The sequence below is a fragment of the Octopus bimaculoides genome, chromosome 14 (genome assembly GCF_001194135.2).
Source record: "Octopus bimaculoides isolate UCB-OBI-ISO-001 chromosome 14, ASM119413v2, whole genome shotgun sequence".
In the NCBI taxonomy this organism is placed as follows: Eukaryota; Metazoa; Mollusca; class Cephalopoda; order Octopoda; family Octopodidae; genus Octopus; species Octopus bimaculoides.
The window spans coordinates 48,070,797-48,082,681 of record NC_068994.1 but is presented as its reverse complement, the minus strand read 5'-3'; the positions used below and the strand labels follow the sequence as shown (position 1 = coordinate 48,082,681).

General features: G+C 36.1%; 2 protein-coding genes across 10 annotated transcripts in view; one reads left to right on the top strand and one right to left on the bottom strand.

The window, feature by feature from the left end:
* Window positions 1-8,511, top strand: part of LOC106876373 (bromodomain-containing protein 8) — a 27,325-nt gene extending 18,814 nt beyond the window's left edge. For 8 of the 9 annotated variants that reach the window (XM_052972852.1, XM_052972851.1, XM_052972857.1 and 5 more), the window contains exons 15-20: window positions 1,343-1,518; window positions 3,443-3,523; window positions 4,104-4,172; window positions 4,349-4,526; window positions 5,660-5,740; window positions 6,629-8,511. In XM_052972852.1, the coding sequence (XP_052828812.1) occupies window positions 1,343-1,518; window positions 3,443-3,523; window positions 4,104-4,172; window positions 4,349-4,526; window positions 5,660-5,740; window positions 6,629-6,742 (699 nt within the window). In that variant the 3' untranslated portion in view covers window positions 6,743-8,511. The remainder of the gene's footprint in view (window positions 1-1,342; window positions 1,519-3,442; window positions 3,524-4,103; window positions 4,173-4,348; window positions 4,527-5,659; window positions 5,741-6,628) is intronic. The other variant, XM_052972849.1, reaches the window with a different exon arrangement.
* A 1,090-nt stretch (window positions 8,512-9,601) lies between these two features.
* Window positions 9,602-11,885, bottom strand: part of LOC106876385 (DENN domain-containing protein 10) — a 6,658-nt gene continuing 4,374 nt past the window's right edge. The window contains exons 6-8 of the mRNA XM_014924899.2: window positions 11,549-11,616; window positions 11,142-11,236; window positions 9,602-10,450 (exon numbers count right to left, since the gene is read on the bottom strand). Coding sequence (XP_014780385.1) covers window positions 10,277-10,450; window positions 11,142-11,236; window positions 11,549-11,616 — 337 coding nt within the window. The 3' untranslated portion in view covers window positions 9,602-10,276. The remainder of the gene's footprint in view (window positions 10,451-11,141; window positions 11,237-11,548; window positions 11,617-11,885) is intronic.

Sequence of the window (11,885 nt, the reverse complement as noted above, 5' to 3'; positions counted from 1 at the left end):
TCGATCTCTCTCTCTCTCTCTCTCTCTCTATCTCTCTCTCTCTCTCTCTGCTAAGTGTCATAGGGCTGGTTCAAACTTGAGTATGAAATTGTAAGACTAATCTGAAATCTGAAAGAAAAGACCTAACTACTGACTTGAGACCCTGGGCAAAAGCAGAGCAAAGTTCTAAGGGAAGGGAATGAAGTCCTAGAACTGGCTTAAGAACAGTGGCATAGCTAGAGTGTGTGCTACCCAGGGTGGTCCTTAAGTTTGCTGCCTTCTGCCCCCACCCTTATAAATTTATACAGTAGACCCAGATATCCCACCTCCATCCCAGCTGTGCTACTGCTTATGAGCCAGTGGGGTCGAAGTTGTAGGACTGGTCTGATACATGTAGTGTGTGCAGTTATAGGACTGGTTTGAAATTGGTTGGGAATATAGCCATAGGACCTGCCTGAATGTAGGGTGAGGGCAGGCCAAATAGCAGAACTAGCTTGAGATGTGGGAAGTGAGTAAGGCCATACAACTATGTTTGGGTGGTTAAGTTTTATGGCTTTCCCAAATCCAAAGGTTATGGATTGAAGTCATAGTATTCTAATTCTAAAAAAAAGTTTAACTTGAATTCTTCAGGCCATCTTCACAACTACCCCACACCTTTTTATGTAATTATCTTTCCTAGACTCAGTTGAGTTTCCCAACTTAAAACTTAGTGTAACAGAGACATATACACAAAAAGATGAAGCTGTTGAGAATCTGAACTTGAAGCTTTTGTTGTAATTACTTATCTTTTTCTCACTTCATTATTTCTAATTAGCTTTTTAATGCTCCCTCCATTAAAATATGCCAACACTCACTTAACTGTTGTATTTTTATATGGATGGTGTTCCTATAATTTATTCTTTAAAATATTCTAATTTTCTACAACACGTGTACTATATTACAAACATTTCTTTAACCATTCCCTCATCCCTATTTGGGCAAATACAGAAAGGTCTAAACTTATGTGAAGTGATCTAAGACATAAATGAGTTTTCTCCCATACTTGCTAGAATAATTAAATTGTTAGTCATTGACCGACATTGTCTTTTCTTCACCACATAATTCATCATCATCATCGTCGTCATTTAACATCCGCTTTCCATGCTAGCATGGGTTATTTCTAATTAACTTTCTAAATGTCTGCTTAATTTAATATGATAATGCTTACTTGGCTGTTGCTTTTCATGCTGATAGTGTCTTTGAGTCAGGATTGTTTTACAGAGGCTGAACAAAGGTTCAGCTCTTACCAGATGGGGAAACAAAAGCTAGAAGAAAAAAAAAAAGAACAACAAAGAAACATATCCATATTGTTTATCTTTTAAAGGAAGATGAGAAGAAAGAAGATGGCAACAGTTCTAAACACAGTGAGGCAGAGCTGACTGAAGACGATTCAGCCAGAGAAAGTGATGATCCAACTAATGCCATACTGCTTGCAAGATCCACATTGTCAGGCGCCCTATCTGATTCCATTCCAAACAGTCCTGCCTCTTTGTCACATTAGTAAGTCCATTCTCTTTTTTACCATCTTCTGTTTTTAGTGTATTATTTTTGCACTTTACTCTCTCTCTCTCTCTTTTACTTGTTTCAGTCATTTGACTGCGGCCATGCTGGAGCACCGCCTTTAGTCAAGCAAATCGACCCCCAGGACTTATTCTTTGGAAGCCTAGTACTTATTCTATCGGTTTCTTTTGCCGAACCGCTAAGTTACGGGGACGTAAACACACCAGCATCGGTTGTCAAGCAATGGTGGGGGGACAAACACAGACACGCAAACACACATACATATATATATATATATGTATATATACATATATACGACGGGCTTCTTTCAGTTTCCATCTACCAAATCCACTCACAAGGCTTTGGTCGGCCCGAGGCTATAGCAGAAGACACTGTGCCCAAGGTGCCACGCAGTGGGACTGAACCCGAAACCATGTGGTTGGTAAGCAAGCTACTTACCACACAGTCACTCCTGTGCCTTTGTATACTTTTTTTTTTTTTTTAATGATTAAATTAGAAGAGGTGGAGCAGTACCCTTGATATGTTCAGTCTTCATTTGAGATTTATGGTATTGACATAGTTGATGTTCACTTTATGTAACTGCAGATGAAAATACAAGTCAGTAGGGAATTTCAGAGGATTGATGTTCTCCAAACAAGAGGATTGAGTGAAGTGGTTAAGGTGGTACCTGTGGATGAAACAACAATATTGATGGTCACTAGAATATGGCCTCTTGAGCAGTTGAATCATCACTAGTCTCAGTGATAGGCTTCTCCAAATCTATCCACAACAGTAACCTTGGTTTCCTAAGCAATGGCAAAGGATGTTCCATTTACTTTTGGAATAGGGAGGAACAAGGGTTTTCTAGTTTTCCAAATTTGTATAAAATTAAAATGCTTTTATAATCAAAACTTAGACTAAGAAAAGAAAACCTGAAACTTTTTTTTTTTTTAATTCAAATTTAATGTCAGTTTTATTCCATTTATCAATTTTTCTCATTTTTATTTCTCAGTTTCATTGCATTTATCAATTCTATTTGTTTTCTGAGTTTTAATTATAATTTCATATTTTTGTTATTAAAAAGAAATTTTTTCCTTTCAATTCCAGTTTTTATTTGAACTTCAATTTGTGGAGTTTCATCAATTTCAAAATTTCAAATTAAAAGCAAAGAGAAAATGGAGAATCAAAAACGATCCAAATTCTTATCACTGCTCTAGATTTAATTTAGTATAATTTCTTTGCCACTCACTCTGCTATCCTTTGTGAAAGCACCACAGTCAGAAAGGTGGTAACCACTTGGCCAACCCAATCTCTGATTTGTGTGGTTAATTTCACTGTACTTCACCATTTCAATACTAATTCACTTGAAACCACCCTTGTTTTTACAATAATAAGCATCTCATGTTAGTGTTTATGTCTAAATTCAACCTCAGCTTACATCAGCTTTTAATATATCAATTAATAAAATAGTTAATTCTACTGTATTGATTAGTTTTCGAAATATTTTAAAAACGAATAGGCAGTGTATTTTCATTAGAAATATGCTAATAAAAGTTTTCGAGTATTGAAACTTTACAGTGAACTATTTTGATATAAAAAGCCTGTCTGAGACCATCTCTAGTTCTGATGATACAAAATTATTCATTTTTAAAATTAATTGAAGCATGTAGGCACTTTATTTCATTAAAACTACAGTGATGAGAAGAATCTTACAATAACCTGCAATCTTAACGCAATATTTTGTGGGAGAAAGAGTTATGAGACCACACCACACTTGTGCTTCACTCACAATATGAAAAGAAAAGAATTTCAGAGTTGACCCAACATTTTCATGGGTTATGGGATGTTTTCTCTTCTTTTTCTTTGATTTTTAATTTGTTTGTTTGCTTTGTCATTTCTATTGCTAATGTTTCATCTGTCTCAGCAGTGACACGGAAGATGAAAAAGCTTACCGCACTTGGAAGAAGTCCATCATGCTAGTATACCGGGCTGCTGCTACTCACAAGTTAGTGGGCTCTGTTTTCCCTCTCTTTCTCTCTTGGTGCATATCCATGAATTATTGTGTTTATGTATGGATGACTGAGCATTTATTGTGTGTGTGTATCATCATCATACATCTGTTTTCCATGCAGGCATGGGTTGGATGATTTGACAGGAGCCGGCAAGCCGAAAGCTACATTAGGCTCTCTATTTGTCTACTTTGGGATTGTTTCTATGACTGGATGCCCTTCCTAAAGCCAACTGCTTTACAGAGTGTACTGGGTGCATTTTACATGGCACCAGCACAGGTGCTTTTTACATGACACCAGTGAGGTTGCCAAGTAGCTTGCAAGAAAAAGACCTCTCAACAGAGAGGGTGTTCCAGCCTCAGGAAGTGACTGTGGGCCAGGTATGTGTCTGTGTGTGACTGCATTGTTGTTTGTGAGTATGTGAATGAACATATACATTTGTGTGTAAGAATCTATTAACAGACTTAATGTGTGCTGTTTGTAATATCACTTTGCCTCTGTGTGTGAAGTATGACCAAGTAGCTGGGCTATTATTGCTATTGTTTTTATTGTATGTTGTTTTCTTTATTACTCTAGGTATGCTAATGTATTTCTGCATCCTGTTCGAGAGGAGATAGCTCCAGGCTATCACAGTATAGTACACAGGTAACTATTAACACAATCTCTTTCTTCATCTCTTGTATTTTGGGAGTTAGATGATCTTTTTCTGTCCTGTGTTGTGTCATTTTTATTAGACATCAAAAATTAAGGGAATTTACACAAAAAAAAAAGCCCCAAAAGAACTTTTACATTTTTTTTCTCTCTCTTTTATATATTTTCAGACCAATGGACTTAAGTGCCATTAAGAAGAATATTGAAAATGGTGTTATCCGCTCTACAACAGAGTTCCAACGTGATATGATGCTAATGTTTACTAATGCCATAATGTACAACAGCTCTGACCACAATGTGTACAAGATGGCACGAGAGATGTACAATGATGTTATGCAACACATTGAGGTTTGTACTGTTGTTTTTTTTATTACTACATGTATATATTTTTTTATACAATTACTAGGGTGGATGGGAGATAAGCAGAATTTGTAGTGCAACAAACTAAATCAGTGTTTCTCAAACTTTTTGCGCCAAATTGCAATATCGCCCACCTATCGGCCAAAAATGCTTCATCGCCCACCTATTTAAAAAAAAAAACCCTGACACAACCCCACCAACACAAAATCCCCTAGCCCCACTCCTGTATCATTTGACACACACTATATCGTAGAATCGTTGCCCTGTTAGTGTCATGTGTACTATTGTTTACAAATCCCTTATTGTGGGTTTAGTTTTGCCATTAGTGTCAATAAAATTCTAACATTAACTCCTATATTTTTCAGACAGATTAACTTACACCTCTTGAATCAAGTGGCAATTTCTCTGTGAACAGCATTTCCCCAGCCAAATCCTGATGTTTTCCATATTATTATCTAAGGCGGTGAGCTGGCAGAATTGTTAGCTTGGCGGCATTTCATTCATCTTTTGTTCAATTTCTGCTGGGGTCAGCTTTGCATTTCATCCTTTCGGGGTCGATGTAATTGACTATCCCCCTCACCTATATTACAAGCCTTGTGTCTATAGTAGAAAGGATTATTACTATTATCATTATTATTATTATTATTATTATTATATGAACCATTAGAGCATCAGACAAAATGCCTCACATATTTGGTTGTGGTTCTTTACATGCTAAGTTCAAATCCCACCAAAGTCTTTGTCTTTCATCCCTTGTGGTGGGGGATGTCAATAAAATTAAGTACTAGACTTGGTTTAATCAACTAATACCCTCCTTTCGAAATTTCTGGCCTTGTGTAGTAGTTGATTCAGTTCTTCACACTATGATTTCAAATCTCACTGAGGTCAGCTTTGCCATTCATCCCACCAGGATCACTATGATAAAGTACCTGTTGAGTACCAGATCCTACATAGTTGACTAACATTTCATCTCCAATTTTTTGCCTTGTGCCAATGTTAGAAACGAATAAGAGACATTGAAGTGCTGAATGACTGATGGGGGGGAAATTGTGGCCACATATACATGTACATACACATACACACCATACATATGTATAAGTATTATAATCATTTCTTTGCAGCAATTTGTGAGCACACAGTTAATGGTGCAAACGGAACCAAAAATGCTACGGCCATCGCGCAGGATGGAAAATATCGAGAAGGTACGTATTTTGAAGATGTTTTTAACTTTTATTGTTAAACGGAAATAAAGAAAGAAACAGAGGCGGGCTAGAAATTAAAGACGTCCACAGTATGAACCATTGTGTGCAGAAGTGAAGACTAATGTGGGCCTGAAGTGCAAATGGAAAGCAACTCATAGTTAACTTACATCTGACTGTTACTGTTCCCTTAACTGCTAGGGTGTGACACTTTTTCACACACCTGTCCTCATTCATTCGCAACACATGACCATACCAACGCAGTCGTCTCTCTTGCACACCACATCTGATGCTTGTTAAATCCGACTTTTCTCTCAGGGCGCTTACACTCTGTCGTGTATGCACACTGACATTACACATCCTGTGGATACGAATGGATTAAGAATATTTGGTGGAAATGTGTGTTGAATGCTGATAATGTACGACTTGCTTTAGAAAAAAATCACGGGAAGCTGAAAGTGTTGGCCCTCACATATAAGATGTCATAACACAAGATTGGATTTCTGCATTGCTATTTTGTATAATATTTCCATGATAAAGAAGATAGCAGGATGGTAAAATCATTAGTGCATCAGACAACATGCTAAGCAATGTTTCTTTTGATTCTTGACATTCTGGGGTCAACTTTGCCCTTCATCCTTTCAAGTTCGATAAAATAAAATACCACTGGGATCAATGTAATTGACTAACCCTGCTTCTCCTGTGATTGCTGAGCTTGTGCCAAATTTTGAAACCATTATAAAGGCAGCATGCCATTCGTTATTTCAGTTGAATAGAAGCTCCCTTTCTGCTTCAGGTAGTCTTCCGTCTTAGAGATGGTAGCAAGTCATTCTTTATTTTAGTGTATTTATCGAACACAGACATTATATTGTATTCTATTCTATGTTGTAGGAAGAAGATACGAAAAAACGAAAGACTGACCCCAATCAAGATGGTGGCAAGAAGAAAAAACGTCCCAAGCCAGTAACTCCTGAAGACACGCCTCCAAAAACACCCAATGAGTGACTCGAATTAAGAACTGGCCTGCTATGTCCCAGCTTGTTGTAGCTCTTGCCTCTCACCACATCCACCTCTCTCATTGTCCTTGAGTCCTCCTGTCATACATTCTTAATCAATATTGCTGCTACTTTTAACTATACCTCAATCTCTTCCAAAACAGAGACATGGTTGAGGTTTGGCTTGCTGGCTTCAAAAGTCACTCACACTCAACATCAGTCTTTTTTTTTCTTCTCTCCCTTTTTTTTCTAATAAAATTATTTAAAACTACAAATGAATTAACTAAGCTTTTCAATGTGAATTGACATTAAACATTTTAAACATCAATTTGCAACAGAAAACAGACAATGATGCTGGAACCATATATTTATTGCTTGCCAAGGGACCACATTACCAATTACACTACATAGTGTATGTCACTCTTTCTCTCTTAAATTAGGTACTTAAATCTTATTTTTTCTGTTCTTTTTTTTTATTTTTTTTTTAATTTCCAAAAGATAATTGGTCAGTTACTTAGCAGACATAGCAGAATAGGTGCTACGCTCATAAATATGTTCAGCATAACAATAAAGTGCCCCACTCCTTTTCTCGGTTCTATGCTTGCGATAACAATAACAATAAACCCCTGAAATCAAATAACGAAGGAACTCCTGAGATTTTCCAGTGTGAAATTATATTTGACAGTATTTTTTAAAACTATTTTCTTCAGTCAAGAGTTGTGACCTCTTTTTATCAGAAAATTAATTCTGAAAAGTGAGGCATATTTGTTTGCTAACGAAAGACGGAATATCTTACTATTGTTATTAAGGTGGCAAGCAGGCAGAATCATTACCATGCTGGCGAGCCGGCAGAAACGTTAGCATGCTGGGCAAAATGATTAGCGGTATTTCGTCTGCCGTTACGTTCTGAGTTCAAATTCCGCCGAGGTCGGCTTTGCCTTTCCTCCTTTCGAGGTCAATAAATTAAGTACCAGTTATGCACTGGGGTTCGATGTAATCAACTTAATCCCTTTGTCTGTCCTTGTTTGTCCCCTCTGTGTCTATCCCCTTGTGGGCAATAAAGAAATAAGAATCATTACCATGCTGGATAAAATGCTCAGTGGCATTTTTCCCAACTTTACATTCTGAGTTCAAATTCCACTGAGGTTGACTTTGCCTTTTATCCCTTTGGGAGGTCAATGAAATAAGGACCAGTCAATGTAATTGACTTGGCCCCTTCCCCCAAATTTCAGGCTATGTGCCCGAGTAGAAAGGATTGTTTTATCAAGATGGTAAGCTGGCACAATTGTTAGCCTGTCAGACAAAATGCTTAGTGGCTGTTCTTCCAACTTTACATTCCAATTTCAAATTCTGCCAAGGTTGACTTTGCCTTTCATCATTTTGGGATTGGTGATTTCAACTAACTTCCACCCCTCAAAAATTGCTGGTCTTGTACCCCCCCTAAATTAGAAATCATTATTATTAAAGCACCAGTTGAACAATACCCCATTCCCCTCAAGATTGCTGGCCATAATGTCCAATTTAGAAAGAATTATTTTACTTATTTTTATTTATTTTCATTTTTTTTTTTTTATCTTGGTTTTTCTCTTATGAAGGACCCAGTTTGAATTATTGTCTTGTAAGAAGACATCTGCAATAAGTATTGATTTCTATTTTGCAGTTTATTTGAAGCATCTTCATATAAGTATAAAAAAAAAAATGAAAAACATTTACCAATACAAATTGTAGAGAAAAAAGACAAATAAATGCATTCAATATTTTCAGATTCACAATCAAAAATTGTTAAAGCTGGAATATTTAATAAATTCATTGTGCACCTCTACTATAATTCTTCCTGCATTCAAAATATGCAACCATTTAAAGTATTTTAATTACCACTGTTTGCATTGTTTATTTGTTTGTTTGACTGATCAAGTGTTGTCTGTGGTATCCACAGAAACAATGGAAGCAAAAAAGTCAAAATTTCATCATCATTCTTTTATTCGTTTCAGTCATTTGACTGCGGTCATGCTGGAGCACCGCCTTTAGTCGAGCAAGTCGACCCCAGGACTTATTCTTTGTAAGCCTAGTACTTATTCTATCGGGCTCTCTTGCCGAACCGCTAAGTGACGGGGACGTAAATACACCAGCATCGGTTGTCAAGAGATGGGGGGGGGGACAAACACACAAACATATATATATGTGGTTGGCGTTAGGAAGGGCATCCAGCTGTAGAAACTCTGCCAAATCAGATTGGAGCCTGGTGTAGCCATCTGGTTCACCAGTCCTCAGTCAAATCGTCCAACCCATGCTAGCATGGAAAGCGGACGTTAAACGATGATGATGATATATATATATATATATACACGACGGGCTTCTTTCAGTTTCCGTCCATTTTTCCATGCTGGAATATCATCATCGTTTAACATCTACTTTCCATGCTGGCATGGATTGGACAGTTTGACATGGAAGGGTAACTTTCTAGGTGCAATCCCATGGTCAGTCATGACCAAAGGGAGTCTCAGCAGCATATATATATTGAACTTCTTTCAGGTTTCACCTATTGAATCCACTCACAAGGCTTTCTTCAACCTGGGGATGTAGTGGAAGACACTTGTTCTGGGTGCTGCATAGGGAGACAACCCAAAACCACCTGGTTGGGTAAACAAGCTTCTTAACCACACTTCTACGTCTGTGCTTACATAAAAATGACAGGCTTTCGTACAATTTCTATTTACAGAATTTTACTTAAGTCATTAGTAAACCTATAGCTATCTACACACTGCTATACTACCTATAGCTATCTACATTGCTGCTTCTTTCTAATGAAAAGCACCGATTTCTGAAGTTACTTTGTTGGTAATTTAAACAAGCAAGCTGAACAAAGATGTGGGAATTATGGTTTAATTTTATTTATTTATTTATTTATTTATTTATGGGTTTCAGCCAAGTGGCTGTGGTCATGCTGGAGCACGTTTGATTTAACTCTACAACTTCAAAAAATTATTCTCAGTAACACCCGATACAATTTTAAAAAGTTGCAGTTTCCAGTCCATAATATATTTCTCCATGTTCATCAACAAATCTTAAGAGCATACCTTAAAGGATGCTAGATCCTTGTTTTTCTCATGGTGCCTCACAAATCCAAGCATAAAATGACATCATTATGTCTATGATCCACAAGAGAAAACAATGAATAATATTAATCAAGGTATACTATAATGTAAATAAATTACTTTGTGATATTATAATTCACTGTAATGTTAATTCCCTGAGTTTTTATCCTGGACAACAACAAATATTTTAGCTATTATTTTGATATAACAGAATTTTTAAAATACAGTTTTTTTCAAATGTAACAAAAAAAAAATTGATAAATCTCTTTTAAAGTTTATGAAATGGAAATCTGTATTGAACTGATTGAATCAAATTATGTTATTTTTGTTGGTTTTATTTTATTAATAGAAGAAAAAGAGTATTTCTTTTGGAATTTCCAAATCCACAAGCTGCAATGCACTGAAAGTGGTTTAAAAATTCCTAATTCAGGTGTAATTTTAGGAAAAACTTAATACTTGGCCAATCCTTCACAAACAGCAAGGTTATAGAGAAAGGTTTCTGTATTTTTGGGCATTTTCCTACTTCTCAGTAGTTCTAAAGTTATATAAGATTTCCCAGTTTCATCAGTTTCTGACAAGGATGTCAAATTGGTAAGTAATTCTTTGGTTTTCTCAGAAATTTTCTGAAAAGATAAAAATTATGTGCATGTATATGTGTGTTTCCTTAAAATTAAAGTGAAACTGACAATTCAGTTAAAATCAACTTGAACACCTAAATGCTGCATTACAGAGCATTTCTATTCGTCTTTAAAATCGTTATGAAAAAGAATTACAAATTACATCTATTATAACTGAGATGTTTGAAAGTTGAAATATATTGCATGAGTGATTACAGAAAAGTTTTTTTCCTTGGCTCATATGGTCCCTACTTCAGAGACAACAGGCTGTTTGTTAAGACAGCTTTAGATGAGTGATTGTATACAGGCATGGCTTAATGGTTACAGTGCTGGACTCATGATCGTAAGATTGTGGTTTCAATTCCCTTACCAAGCGAAGCATTGTGTTCTTGAGCAAAACATTTCATATCTTGTTGCTACAGTCCACAGCTGGTAAAAATGAGAAATCCTGCAACGGACCAGTGTCTCATCCAGAGAAGAATGTATATAGCAGAGAAACCAGGAAACTAACTCTATGCCCCTTACGGAGTAATGTAGACTAACCAGCCCCTAAACAATATCAATATCTCCAGCATGGAAATAGCACTCACTTTGGGAAGTACTTCTCTACATGCTAGGACATCCCACTTCAAGTGTTGTATATAAGCAACTGAATGTACTGTTACTACTTGATATTGTTATAAAGGATTTGTCTTACCTTAATTAATTGCTGTTCTGAGCAGTCTGTATCTTCAGCACAATTCACCATAAACATTGCTATATCTTTATGTAGTTTTCCCATTGCAAGTGATTCTGAAATATGTAAAGGACAATATCAAATACTATTACAATGTCTTTTAATTCTATTCACATTAAGTATTTCTAGTACAGTGACACAATACATCAGAAACACTGCCCTCTGGCCAGTTTTCTACTAGCATATGTAATATGTGTGTGTGTATGCTCTAATAACTGGCAATTCAGTAAATTTGAGGGAGATTTGTCTGCCACATATATCAGGATGGACAAGAAGCTCCCTCAGTGACCTATCAAGAAATCATAGACACATTTAACAGAAGAAATAATGAAATAACTTTTCTAGAAATTACTAACATAACAACTTACCTTTAGCCCCTGGACTAACACTGATCTCACGTGTCTGTAGGTTCACAAGTAAATCATAGAGGTCAGATCTATAGAGAAAACAAATCATATGTATTTTGAAGATGTACTTGTTTGGCAAGAAATACAAAGGAATATAGTGTCAATGACTATGATAAAGATATGCAACAAATAACTTCAATACTGAATAACATGTAATAATAATACTATTACAAAATGAAGTAGAAATGAATGGTATAAGAGTGTATGTTTTAAATGGTTGGCATGACACTACATTGATGAAATTACTTGATTATATATCAGATACCAGGTATATCTGATATACATATATATATATATA